At 44.6% G+C, this 14,817-nt stretch overlaps 1 protein-coding gene across 1 annotated transcript in view; it reads right to left on the bottom strand.

The window, feature by feature from the left end:
- Positions 1–14,817, bottom strand: part of neurl1aa (neuralized E3 ubiquitin protein ligase 1Aa) — a gene marked incomplete at its 5' end in the record, with an annotated part of 46,226 nt that overhangs the window by 9,593 nt on the left and 21,816 nt on the right. The window contains 1 exon segment of the mRNA XM_048249020.1: positions 13,202–14,158. Coding sequence (XP_048104977.1) covers positions 13,202–14,158 — 957 coding nt within the window.

Genomic DNA, 14,817 nt, shown 5'->3' with positions numbered 1-14,817 from the left:
ATTAAATTAAAGTAATTAAATTAAATTAAATAAAAAAAAAAAAAACGCTTGATGGTGCAGGGGTAGAAGTTCACCAGGATCTGAGGAGGCCGGTGGACCTTCTTTAGCCTCCTCAGATAGAAGAGATGCTGGTAAGCCTTCTTGATCAGGGTAGAGGTGTTGAGGGTCCAAGAGAGGTCCAAGAGATGTGGACACCCAGAAATCTGAAGCTGGTGATACACTCCACTTCAGTCCAATTGATGAGAATGGGTGTGTGTGCTAGCTTTACACTTCCTGAAGTCCACAATGAGTTCTTTGGTCTTCAATAATTCTGTTAACAGGACTTTGTGGAGAATTTCTATTGTGGAGAAATTGTGGGAACATATGAATTTGTTGATTATATGCAAGCCTAATGCTGCCCACTACAGCTAAGTCGGCCTTCATCCATGAATTGTGACTGGTTTCAGAAACAGCATCCTCTGAACAATCTACATAGAGTAGCTCAGTGCAATTAACACACACATTGGATAGCATCTTAATAGATGGCATGGCTGTTGTGCAGGAGATGGTTGTCAGGAAAAGTTACATAAACTGTTGCCAAGATCTGGCAGAATGCTTCTTTGAAAATGTTGAAAGTAAGGCATGAGGCTACAATGACATATACTTATTATTTAACAACTATCCCATCACAAACTCCATGAAAGACAGGATGAGACAGGTCCATACAATGGGAAAAGCACATGATAAGGGATACAAAATACAAGACTCTACACCAATCAAAGACGTTAAAGCTTTCCTGGGATCGAAGGAAACCAAAGCCAACCTCATCCTCTACCTTGGTTATAAAGCTGTTGAACTATGTAAACTGCCAGTCAGTTCACACACACAAAGGTGGCAGTAGCAGTAAGTCATTTTGGCAAAACCCCATATATCTACATGTCACACAGATGTCTTGGTGCTTGCCCTTCGCAGGGTACCAGACATCAACAAAGACAGTCTCATAGTCATGGGCACTGGAGAACGTCGACAAAAGATACAGCCTAGAAATCTTGAAGCACCCTAGCGGCAGCAAATGTACTTTGCAGTCAGGGTAGTCTAGCAACTCTCCGGCTTGTGGGTGGAAAACCAAACTTAAACAGGACAATCACATCGCGGTAGAGTCGGTGGACCTATCGGGTATCCTTTTGTATCCTATCCTATCAGGAAATTGAAAGTCAACCGTTTGTCCCGCCATTTACCGTTTATCCTGTGGGAAAGGAAAGGTTTCTGTTTCAAGTCAATCAAGTCATTAACACACTTTGTAGGCTTGTAGTAGGTCCTCATCCATCTCCAGACGTGTTAGCTGGATGTGAGAAATTTGTGTGTCAGCTCCTCAAAACATGGTTTTCAAACAGCTAAAGCCCTTCGGTGGAACATGTTTAAAACTCTAAAACCCAACCAGGCAGTGGAAAAACTAGGGAAATCCCATCCCTATGATTGCCCTACCATCGCCTATTGCTGTCCCCATGCTCGAATTCCTGCCCGCACAGCCTAGCGACCCACTAATTTGAGGGCAGCCGTGGCCCACTGGTTAGCACTCTGGACTTGTAACCGGAGGGTTGCCGGTTCGAGCCCCGACCAGTGGGCCGCGGCTGAAGTGCCCTTGAGCAAGGCACCTAACCCCTCACTGCTCCCCCTCGAAGCCGTTGTAGCAGGCAGCTCACTGCGCCGGGATTAGTGTGTGCTTCACCTCACTGTGTGTACACTGTGTGCTGTTTGTGTTTCACTAATTCACCGATTGGGTTAAATGCAGAGACCAAATTTCCCTCACGGGATCAAAAAAGTATATGAAAAAAAAAAATATTTGCCCGATGACAACTCCTAATTCCTATGGACAATTCATCCCCTACACTGGACTATTTGAACTTAACACTAAATAGGATTCATGGATTATCATACTGGTTATGTAACCATCCAACCACTTTGTAACATATACCTCAGGTGGCTCTAAATACCATGTTCTATTCTCTGTATATAGACCTTACTGTCCTGTAACTGACCCCAGGCAGATGGGTCAGGCCCTTGGTCGTGGATCTGCTTGAGGTTTAATCCTATATGTTTCTCCCATTCTTGGGAGTTTTTCCCTCGCCCTGTAACTCAAAGGGCTCTGTCTGAATGTTTAACACTCTGTAAAGCCATGAGACATGTGTAATGTTTGGCGGCTCTATAACTGAAATTAAATTGAAATTCTGAAAGCACACAGGCAAGCAAATGTTTGGGCACAAGATACAGTGCCTGCTCCAAAGATTCTTGACTCACTATCACTGGGATAGAGACAAATTGCTGTGGGGCAATGGGCTCCTGTTCTGTCAAAACTTCCACCAGCACCAGAGGCTGTTGTGGAACTTGTGAAGTGTTGTCTTGCCAGCCAATGCAGTATAAGGTGTTCTTGCAAGAGTAACAACTTACCATTCAATAACTTTGCAGGTGTGAAGGCTCTGAGGAGATGTGCACCAATATTAAAAAGACAGTGACAGTGGTGAGGATAAATACTTGAGTGACAATGACAATGTTTTGTTGAACTCTTCAATAATGAAACAAGATGCAGATTTTTTTTTTTAAATCTTTTTTTTCATTTTTTCCATTTTTTCTCAATTGTTTTGGCAAATGATGCAATACATCTTTTGAAAATAGTCTGTATCTCACTTGTCTACCTTATTAGTAGTGTTAATTTTGTCACCTATTTTTAATTTAGTCCTAGTCTTAGTCTTGTGAAAATGTCCTTTTAGTCTTTGTCATATTTAGTCATTCAAATATAATTTTTGTTAGTCAAGTTTTGATCGACTAAAAGTCACCGTCATTTTAGTCTAGTTTTAGTCAAAAGAAAACTAAAGATATCTTAGTCTTAGTCAGTTTTAGTCAACACATTTTAGTCTTTTTTTTATAACAAATTATCTCTGATTACCATTTGAGTCAAATAGTGTTTCACACATCTCAATTTTCCAACAATATTGTGTGTCCACAGGGCTACTCGTCTGTTATAATTACTCATTCTGATTTTTTGTCCAGTCAGTATGTTTACATGCACAGGTAAGTCGAGCTTCAGTTATAGCTTCGGCTGGGATTTGACCATAGACAGTAAAAATTGACTGGACCACTGTCATATTCTTAACCAGTGTTTCTCAAAGTGTGGTCCGGGAATCACTGGTGGTCCATAAGCTATCCCAAGTGGTCCTTGAGCAGGCGGCGTGGTAAAATATAATATAGATGAGTTGTTTGCAATATTGAACCAACTTGTATGTAAAAACAGTTCTGCAACACTGTCTATGTAAGATATGCCAGTTTAAATCATACTGTATGAATCCACACACAATAAGCAAAGTGCAAAAGACAATAAGCAAGGTGGTTCAGTGAGTAGGCCCTATAGTGTAGACTAATTATAGGCTACTGTTGAAGTAGATAATCTTTTTTTTTTTTAGCTAGGGTTAGTTAAGTGGTCCTGAAACTGAAAAAGTTTGAGAAACACTGTAAGTGAATAAAAGTATTAATGTTTTACTCCGCCTGCCAGCTAGATGGCGATATCGTAAACACAACACATTCCCCAAACAGACTCTCCATCTTAGCCATAGCTAACTTGCTAGCGAACTTTCCATATTAGCTTACTTTGCTAGCAAACTTTGCATCATCAGTCTAACTAGTTAAATAGTTGACATTACATGATGAACATTTTAAAGTATGGACATTCTGGGGGATGTTAATTTGTATGAGAAAAGCTTCAACTTCTGGGTATGTAGCATTGTGGCATAAAGCTTAGGTAGTTAGCTTGCTAACTCTGGCAAAATCTCCAGTGTTCTTGTTCCATGTAGTTTAGTGTTTGCAGCCACAGGGGTTTCAGCAATAGCATACGTGGAACTAGCCTACAGGGAAGCTGTTTTGCATATGAACTCATTGAATATTTTGAAAGCGTAACAGCTAGATATTCTGTCTTCTCATTTTGTAGATGAAAATGAAAGATTTTATCTTAGTTTTTATTTCATACAAAACATTTTAGTCTAGATCTTTTTTTTTCGTCAACAATAATAAATCTTAAGATGAGTCTTAGTCAGTGTTTCAGGACATTACTGCCGTCTGCAAGTCATCATCTACGTCTTAGTCCTTGAAAAAAGGTTGTTGTGAACATATTTCCTCTTGTCCTCTGTGAAATTAACACTACTTATTAGGTGTATATTTATCAAAAAGTTGACCACTTTAAGCCTTTATATTATTTTTCCGCATATATTGTCCGCCATCTTGAATTTTGGCACTGAAAATGAAGACAAAAATTGGAAACAGGTTGTTTTGTATTCAGTGGGGTCCTAGCAAGTAAAAAAACACCAGTTGCAAAAATCTATCTGAATCGTTCCTAAAATAACACAATTCCCCATACTAAAGAGAGACAGTATTGATTATCGGATGAATGCTCACATTTCAACTGGCTCCAGGGCTTCCATACAGGATACTGCATGACAGATGTGCTAAGGGGCGGATTCAGTTATTAACACACACATACACACACACACACACACACACACACACACACACGTACAACACACACATGCTGGAAACACAATACTGTGATTTGATTGTTTATTTAACAGGATGCAAAACACACACACACACACACACACACACACACACACACACACACACACACACACACACACACACACGCACACACACACACACACGTACACACACAGGCACAAATCCATGAGGGAACACACACACATGCTCTCTCACACCCACACCCCCATGGACTATGGCATAATACCCCCTCACACACACAATAAGAGAGATTACAAAATAATGCAAAAAACAGATTACACTTAAACAGAATGTACAGATAGTGTGTCAAGAGCATGTTACACACAATACTGTGATTTGATTGTTTATTTAACAGGATGCAAACACACACACACACAACACACACACACACACACACACACAACACACACATACAAACACACGCACACACACACACACACACACACACACACACTTACATACACACACACACACACACACACACACTTATATACTGTATACACACATACACATACACATACACACACACACACACTCTCACACACACACACACACACACACACACACACATACATGTACAGCAATCAGTGGAACAGTCTCTGAAAGGACATTCTGAGGCATCAAGCTGCAGGTCTGGTCAGGGATGTTGCACAAGCCAACATTTTGGGTAGGCATAACAAGAGTTTTTCCTCAGAAAAATAATGATGCAATTATCTTAAATTGGGCATAGTCAATGACTTTGGAAGGATTATTTTAATAACCATATCTAAAAAAATAAAAAAATAACTCTCCTCAAAATCTGGATTCAAATAGCTTTAATAGCTGCAACACTAGTGGGAATTAAATTAGGAAGTTTCTCCAACCGTGCCCCCTGGATGCAGTCTTGCTGTCTCTCATGCCCTTATAAGGTATGAGCCTCGTGTCAGACAGAACTGAGGCGGACCTGTGACCTGACCCCGTCAGACCGAGGCTATCACGATTTAACCCTTTGTGTCCCTCTCTGTTCGCTTCATGGCCCTTTGTTCTGGGGAAAGGCTGTGTGTGTGTGTGTGTGTGTAGTGGGTCTGTGTAGTGGGGTGGTCTGGTGGCACGTGGCTATAAGTGGGAAGTTACAACAAGCACGTAACTGAAGCGTTCCGTTCGTGTTGCGTCTGCTGCAACAATTAGCTTCCACTATAATCAATGGAAGTAGCTACACCAGCGGTACTGTACGTTTAAAAAAATAGACCAGTTTTCTAAAATGGATTTTACGCTTCAGTTACGCGGTTACCTGGTGTAGCTTCCCTGTAAGTCACATAGAACTGTTGGCCTGGTCACTGAAACCCCCAAACATACCTGAGAGAGAGACCATGACCACATCCAGGGTGGTCACACATAGGAGGAGTTGAAGGGAGAGTACGACGGGGAGAATGTACGCATAGGCACATAGAAATGGACGTGTGTGTGTGTGTGTGTGTGTGTGTGTGTGTGTGTGTGTGTGTGTGTGTGCTTGTGTGTGTGTGTGTGTGTGTGTGTGTGTGCTTGCTGTGTGTGTGTGTGTGTGTGTGTGTGGTGACTGTGTGCATGACAGAGCAGAAGTAGCCAAGTCAGAAATGCCCTCGGCCGCAATAATGCAATGAAATGATTGATGTGAAAGAGAGAGGAAGACAGAGGGACCCGAAGAGAAGGGAAAATAAATCATGATAATAAGGAGCAGAGAGAGAGAGAAGGGGAGAGATAGAGAGAGAGAGAAAGGGAGAGAGAGAGAGAAAGGGAGGGAGAGAGATAAAGAGACAGAGAAAGGGAGGGAGAGGGTGAGAGAGAAAGGAGAGAGAGAGAGAGAGAGAGCACGTTACACAGCTAAGGACTGGATGTGTGTGCCAATACAGCTCACTTGAGCGTGAAGGCACTGAGATTTTAATGGAATCCAGGATGCAGAGGCAAGACTGTCAGATGCACATCAGCCCCCCGCTCTCTTTGTCTCTCTCCCTCTCTCTTTGTTCTTCCATATCTTTCTCTCTCCCTCCCTCTCTCTCTCTATCCCTCTCTCTTTGTTCTTCCATATCTTTCTCTCTCCCTCCCTCTCTGGCTTTCTCCATTTCCTCTCCCTCCCTCTGTTTTACTCTCTCTCTCTCTCTCTCTCTCTTCCTCTATCTCCCTCAGTCTGATTTTTTTATTCTCTCTCTCTCTTTTCCCCTCTCTCTCTGAGTCTGTCTTGTATTCTCTCTCTCTTTCCCACCCACTCCTTTCTAAAAACCTTTCCTCGGGTCATGACCCTCTACTGTTCCGCAATCGCTCATATCTTCAGAGTGTCTTACATGAAAAAAAGAAAAACGACAGTTGAGGGATTTCAACAGAAATATATATTTTTTTTTTTTTTGAGGAACACAGGACCAAGAAAGAAAAGACCAATGAAAACTCTGGTTGCCTGTGGCAACCTTCACTGCACTTTCAGACACTTGGACATTTTTTTATTTTTTTCCCATTTTATTTTGTCTTGGTATTATGAATTCTGGTTCCAAGTCCTCAGGGCTAGCACAGTGAGTCAAAACTGAAGCCAAAGGAGGGAACTAGCAGCCCATGTATGTGTCAATCCTCAGGGTTATTCACTCAAATAAACTTTCCTACTTTTCATGGAGAGCACAGGTTACTGTATGTCACGGAACCTCCACGATATACGAGTTCTGTGCTACGCTGTAGGCCTGTTAGACTCGAGAGCCCGTTTAGTCATAACAGTGTTGCACACAACACACCTGCCGAGTCTCCTGTTAAAAGCACAAAGTATACAAATCCAAACCCAGGGGTTATGTTTTTTTTTTTTTAGTTTTGGATCCAGTGCTGGTAAAAATACTTGTTAACAACAAGGTGGGAATGGAAACCTCCTTCAGGCAGACTCGGCTGAAAGATAAGAATTTATCACATGGCTTACATAATATCCATACGTGTCACCCTTCTCACTATGATGACCTCTTCCTTCAGGAGGCCCTATCAGGAATGCAATTGGCTGTTTCACAATGCTAAGGTCGTGTCAAGGTCACATAGTGTACCATTCGTCTTGACAACGTGAGTCCTTAAAAAATGTGATGGAGTACAGGCAGCGAATGCCTTCAGACAAAACAGCCCACTAAATCTCTCCCCCGCATAACAACCTGACAAGACGCACACAGCCATACGTCTCCATAGTCAACGATAACCCGCCAGACAGCTTTGTGATACCAGTGTGTTCTCGAGCTGATTTGTGAGTACAGAATGCTACATCACTGAGCCAAAATCTCATTTACAGTTTATCAGTTCAGCAAATCCCCAGAGAGAGTTCAAACCGGTCTTGTTCATTAGCCTCGTCGTGGCAACGGAGGACAGAGGGTGAGACAAGACGGAACCTTAGAGCCCAGGGGGCAGTCAGACTGGAATCTCTTCTCACGATGCTATTTATCGATACACATCAGCACGCTGCAGAGGCCTTTCGTTGAGAGATGGCTGACTGGGTTACAGAGTTGTCGGACTGCTGGTCCTGCATGACTGGTGGGGGAATGTGGGGAGGAAATTGGAATGGCGATAAACTGCCTTGTCACCTGTCTGTCATCCCCTCCCCTTGAAGCATGTAGCCGTAATGGGGAACTGCTGGTGTAGTGCTCAGCAACTCAATCCACTGTTCTACTCACTGTTCTTTCTCTCTCTCTTTCTTGAACTAGTTGCCATGGCTTTCTTAGTCATAAAGGGCTGTTGTAAAACTGCTTAGCAACAGAGGTGTATAAAGATGCTTTGCCCATACAGTAATGGAAAGTCTTTGATGTTGCAGCAACACAGAAAAAAAAGCCGCTGTTTAACAGCAAGACAACATAGTGCATGCTAGTGAGTGTGACTGTGACTAATCAGACTGTGAACCAGGTCGTTTCACTTTGCTTTGTTTTCTTTTCATAAGTTCATCGTTTGGCCACTCCAGCCATGGCCACGCGCTGATAATTAGTTGCTGATGTCATTCATGCTTAAAGCATGATGATTGGTTCCCGGGGGAGTGATGCTGTTTGCATTGCAGCCGAGCGCGACGGCCATAATGTATTCTGGTGAAGACGTTGATAAAGAGACGCATGCCAATGCCCTACTTATCACTCCGAACTTTGACCCCAGACGCTGACACAACACAAGCATGTCTACGGCTCTCTCTTTCCCACTCCTAGCCTATTCTAGTCATCATTTAACATTGCTTGTCATGTGATTTTCCCTATGTCATTATTATTTTGATATTATAAGACCAATCAATCAATCAATCAATCAATCCATCCATCCATCAATCAATCTATTTCATTTTTTGTTTGTTTGTTGTTTATATTATATTATATTTCCACATATGTCCTTGGCAGATATATTTAGTCGTTTGTCTTGAGGAGGTCGAGAGCTGAGATGGTGATCTCAGGAGTCAGACTCACTTTGGCAATTAGGGCTATTTTTCCATTCCTAATTAGAGCATTTGGTCATGAGACAACCACGACCGATCGTGTCCTGCTGGATTAGCTCTCTCTAGGAATGATGGAGAGAGAGAGAGTGAGAGAGAGAGGGAAAGAGAGAAGGAGGGAGGGAGGGAGGGAGGGAGAGAAAAGAAAGATAGAGATGGAGAAAGAGAAAGTGAATGAGAGAAAGCGAGAGATGGGAGAGTTGGTGTTAGTCAGATTGAGCAGGATGAGTCAGACTGGGTTGTGTTGTGTGTGTGAGATGACAGAGAGGCGTAGCAACGCCGATTAATTAAGAAGCGGACGGACACAGCTGTGTCACCTGGGACATCTGCTCTCGTACACCACCCACCTGTACAAAGACTGCAGGGAGCATGTGTGTGTGTGTGTGTGTGTGTGTGTGTGTGTGTGTGTGCATGTATGCTTGTGTGTGTTTGTGTGTGTGTGTGTGTGTGTGTGTGTGTGTGTTTGTGTGTGTGTGTGTGTGTGTGTGTGTGTGTGTGTGTGTGTGTGTGTGTGTGTGTGTGTGTGTGTGTGTGTGTGTTTGTGTGTGCTTGTGTGTGTGTGTGTGTGTGTGTGTTGTCGTGTGTGTGTGTGTGTGTGTGTGTGTGTGTGTGTGTGTGTGTGTGTGTGTGTGTGCGTGTGTGTTGTTGTGTGAGGCGCAAAAATGTCGGGCCGTGTGCTGTAAAAGTCTACAGTTCTATGCAAAGTGCCTATCATAATGTTATGGTTTACTGCGTTTCATCTTTGAACTGAATGATTAAAGGATCTCATAATGAAGCATATACTGTTGTAACCTATGCCAGTGGTCTGGCGACCCCCCAAAAAACGTGGGCCAAGTCTCGCAACCCCCTTTAACTGGCGAAATTTGGTTTTGAAATGTTGCGAGATGGGCAATTTCGAAGCAGAGGCAGAAAATGTTTTCTCTCATAGGTAAGGTATGCCAACACCAAAGGCATTAATGTCAATGACAGCCTTTGCCAATCTGATGTATTACATCCAAAGGATAATTATCACTCATCCCATGTATAACTGGCGCTCCTGTGGCAAAAAGACTGCATAGTGTTCTGTCACTGGTAAGCTTACGTACAGCATCGTCAACCTCATTATTACAAGAGGCACAGGTAGAGATTTGAGTTTGCGTTAACAGAGCATCCACTTTCGAAGGAACATTATGGAAACACTGTGAATTAATTGCAGGCCTACTGCAACTGAGTATCCCAGTTTGTTAAGGTTGGTCTAAAAACCTTTAGACTGCAAATCATGTTGCAACCCCTCCGATATTTTTGGTGGATTTTTGTCTGCATGTGTTTCTATGTGTATTTCTTTACAAGAGTGTGCGCGTTTCTCTCTCTCTGTGTGTGTGTGTGTGTGTGTGTGTGTTTGTGTGTGATTCCTCTGAGAGCGAGTGGGAGTTCTAGAGAAGTGCTCAAGAAGAATGAGACAGGAAATTGCAACGAATCGCAACTTCGAAAGACAGGCACAATAATAAGACTGAGTTTGTGTGTATGTCTGCGTGCTCGCCCACACAGGTATGTGCACCTATGAGATGAAGAGCAGGTCAGAGAGGGGGAGGAGAAGAGGGGGAATACAGAGAGGGAGAGAGAGAGAAAAAGTGTTTGAATGTGGAGTGGTGAAGTGGAGGCCACCCACACTCCTCTGCTAGTTCTGATGAGTCGAGAGAGAGAGATTGAGAGAGAGAGGGAAGGGAGAGGGAAGGAGAGGGAAGGAGAGAGGGAGGGAGGGAGGGAGAGGGAGGGAGGGGGAGGGAAAGAGAGAGGGAAATATGCCGCCGTTCACACACCAGATGCGTTTCCACGGCACCATGGGTCACAGTCCTCCCACACACACTCTCCTCTATCTCTCCATCTCTGCATCTCTCCATCCTCTCCTCTCTATCTCTCCATCTCTGCATCTCTCCATCCTCTTCTCTCTAGCTCTCTATCATTCTCCATTTCCTTCTCACATTCTCTCTTCCCCACGTTCCACCCTATTTCTCCTTCTTTCTCAGTCACTTATTTGTCATCTAATTTTGTACCTTAATTCTCAGTGTATCGCTCTCTCCATCCCTTGATACCATTCTCTCTCTCTCTCTCTCTCTCCTCTTGCAATCTTTCTATCTATCTACCCCCCTCTCTCTTAAATTCAAAGATTGCTTTATTAGCCTACCTGCTCTCTCCATCCCTTGACACTTCTGTCGTGCTTGCTTGCAACCATTCCCTGATGCTTTGCCATAGGCATTTTTTATTAAAAGGATCCATTTTCTATTCCATCAAGATTTATATATCATTTGCAACTTCTTTCCCTTAGCATAACAGTTAGCTGGTGTTAAGAACAGTAATATCAGACGAGAAAAGGAACATTACAAGACCTACAGAGAAAGAGAAGGTAAAAAAAATGGCACTGGGAACATAGGCAGCAATGAGAGCTATCTCTCTCTCTCTCTCTCTCTCTCTCTCTCTCTCTCTCTCTCTTCTCTCTCTCACCTCTCTTTTCCTTCTTATCTCTGAGAGTTACAAAATTCACGGACCCGTCTGGCTGCTACAGCCTCCACAGACAGCATCACCCACTACCCATCCTCCCAGTCCTGACGTCCAACGGTCAGATGTCTACAGTAGCACTTGAGGTCAGTATAGCAATCACTGACTGAGCATGTACTGACAGGCTTGGCGACTTCTGTCTCTGAAAGACTCTGGGCAATTTCCCTTGCAGCAACACACACACACACTTCCTCGCACTCACACACACACATCTTCCTCTCTAAAACACACACACACACACACATTACACACATACACAACAACACACACACACACACACACACACACACACACACACACACACACACACACACACACACATTACACACACACACATTACACACACATTACACACACATTACACACACCCTGTGACTTCTCAGCCATGCCAGTGACTTGACTAATGAGATCCATTCATCTTGAGCTATGTGGGCCGAGGGCCAGCCCATCCCAGCCATTAAGCACAATTAGACATGTAAGTGATGGTGCCCCCCGACCTCCCGTCTCACTCACTCACGGAGACTTACAATGTCTGGCAAGCCCATCAGAAAGCAAAGTGCATCCTGGGTGAACCAATTGCTTTGGGAGTGTATCACTACTTTTAATTGGAATTGTCATGGCAAGAGTGTCGTTATTGCTGAAATGAGTATTTCTTATTATAAATTATTTTACATCTGTCTTTTCTTCATTTATGTTTGACTTTGAATACACACAGGCTTGAGCCAGAGTGATAGGAGAAACAAGATGTCTTCTTGTCAAAAGCAGCCAGAGGATGAATATAGAATTCCTTTCTTTCTTTTTTTCTTTCTTTCTGAAATGAGTTTTGTTCGCTGGGGCACCATAACACTGTCACCCGATGCTGAGAGATACAGTAAGGGTGTTGAACACATGCAGATGGTGCAGTTTGTCGACTGCCATGCCCTGATCTAAAGCATTACAATCATGGCATCCCATTATTTTTATCACTCTGTCTTAGTAACATCTCTCTCATTCTCTATCTGTCTCTCTCTCTCTCTCTCTCTCTCTCTGTATTTATATCGCATCTACATTCATTCATTAAGCAGATGCACCCAGCCAAAGTACCATTAGACTGAAGATAAGCATTTTCATCAGTATCAGGACCTTGCTGAAGATGAGGGAAACTGCAGTTAGGGGTCCCTGACTCCCTAAGTATGCTTCAGGTGCTGTTTCTTTGAAATTGTGACATTGCGGCCTCCGTAATTAAAGTGACCCTTCGTAAAGTGAATTGCCTGTCCGCTGTTAATGTAATTTTCATAAAATTTTTGCAGAAATTGTGTCATTAGGTTCTGCTTCACCAGACGTAATTCTGTCTCTATAGTTTGAAGACCATGTTCTTTGGGATAAAAAAAAAAAAAACGCCTACCCTGATTATATTCTGTTATGGTGTGGCTTTGGTAAAAATCACCACTAGCCCAGAAACTTCACCCATTCGCTTTTCATAAATGTGCTCCCTAGCAACACCATGTTAGCATCTACCTGACCCTTTCAAGAGAGTTCCATTATCAGCATCATAGTTGGCCCCACAAGGCTTCTGTTTTAACATTCCATATGTTATGTTAATGCAGAGGAAGTAGATTGGGGCCCAAATAGAACGTTCAAGCATTGTTTTTGTTTTTATTGTTGAAAGGGTCTATACCCGCAGGTGTATACTTCATGTCCCCCGTGACTTACCCAGAATCCTGAGCTGGGAGATGGCTCCGTGCAGGCCGAAGAACATCCAGAGCGGCCGCGAGTTGTCCACGCACACCTGCATGCCGGCGCTGGCGCCGTTGTGGCTGAGCATCACCTCGCCATCGGGCGTGACCAGGAAACCCAGGATGTCGCCGCTCTGCAGCGGCTGGGGCGCGCGGCACACGGCCCAGAACTCCTTGCGGTCCACCAGCGCCTCGGGGTTGCCGGGCAGGTCGCTGGGGCGTAGGGTGGCCGGGTCGCACGAGGTCACGCCGTAGGCGAGCGCGCCCGAGCGTGCCGGGCTCGACTTGGTCACCTTGAGGAAGACGGTCTCGCCCGGGCGGAGCGGACGCTCGGTGAAGACCAGCGCGCGCTCCTCGCAACGTTCCCTGGACCCTCCTGCCCCACCTCCACCACCTCCCCCTCCACCACCTCCTCCTCCTCCTCCTCCTCCTCCTCCTCCAGCATGTCCACTGCCACTACCGCCACCACCTCCGCTGCTGCTCACACTTCCGGAATGTTCCGTGCGCAGCAGCGCCACCGTCTGGCCGTCGTCCAGCGTCCGCACGTTGGCGGCGCGCAGCTGGTGGAAGCGCAGCTCGCCCTCCAGCGCCTGGGGCAGCAGGTGCGACTGCTGCGAGTTGAGCGAGTTCTGCGGGATGGGGCAGGGCACGGGCGCGGGCGGCGCCAGACGCAGGTGGTGGTGGTGGTGGTGGCCTCCTCCTCCGCCCAGACTGCCGCCTCCCACGCCCCTCCCCAGGGTACCGCCGCCACCACCCCCACCTCCTCCTCCTCGTCCTCCTCCTCCTCCTCCGCCGCCGCTGTCGTCCTGCTGGAGGTTGAGGTCGCACAGGCTGACCGACAGGCGAGACTCCTCGGCCTCGCGACGCAGGGAGGAGCCGCGGCCAGTGGTGAAGGAGCGAGGACGCAGGCAGTCTGGAGGAACGATCTCACTCTCTGGAAAGATCAAACATCATGTTACATTAGTTATAATCCTTTACTGGAAATCTTAATGTGTTGTCATGTTATAATAATATTTATCATAAATAAATAAATAAATACACAGATTACATTATTTAAACTGCAATGATTTTCATTTTCAGAGTTACCGGAACTTCAAAGACACTGGTTCAATACACTGTCTATGTACCGGTAGTCTATACTGTATGTGGTCATGCGAAGAACAACTAAACACAGCTACTAACTAGCGGCCAAGAAAATGCTGTCCTGAAACACTGGGACTGTCTTTTTATGCGCTCTGCTTCTTCCAAAGAGGACTCCAATTCACGGACACAATTTATAAGTGAGCGCATAAACAATAGCAACACATTGACAGAAACCATGACACTGTACTGAAATGGCAAAAAAAACAATACAAGTACTGTCTCTTACTTTGGCGTCTAGTTAGAGGGAGCCAGACAGTGTAATCCTTGTAAGTGTTGAGCATTCTTTTTGACAATGAATTCTAAGTGTACTTAGAACACAAAACAAGGAGATTCTGCAGATTCTCCGGAGATGCCGCAACAAATTCCTAACGTAAGCTAGGCCTACGTAAGCAGGAGTAGTCTGAGAGAGCCGCTTTCTTCAGGACAAACCTGAAGAACCTCATTTTGACC

This window comes from Alosa alosa, chromosome 7 (genome assembly GCF_017589495.1).
Source record: "Alosa alosa isolate M-15738 ecotype Scorff River chromosome 7, AALO_Geno_1.1, whole genome shotgun sequence".
Lineage (NCBI taxonomy): Eukaryota > Metazoa > Chordata > Actinopteri > Clupeiformes > Clupeidae > Alosa > Alosa alosa.
Note: the sequence above shows the minus strand (reverse complement) of the source record. Positions and strands in the feature narration are given on the sequence as shown.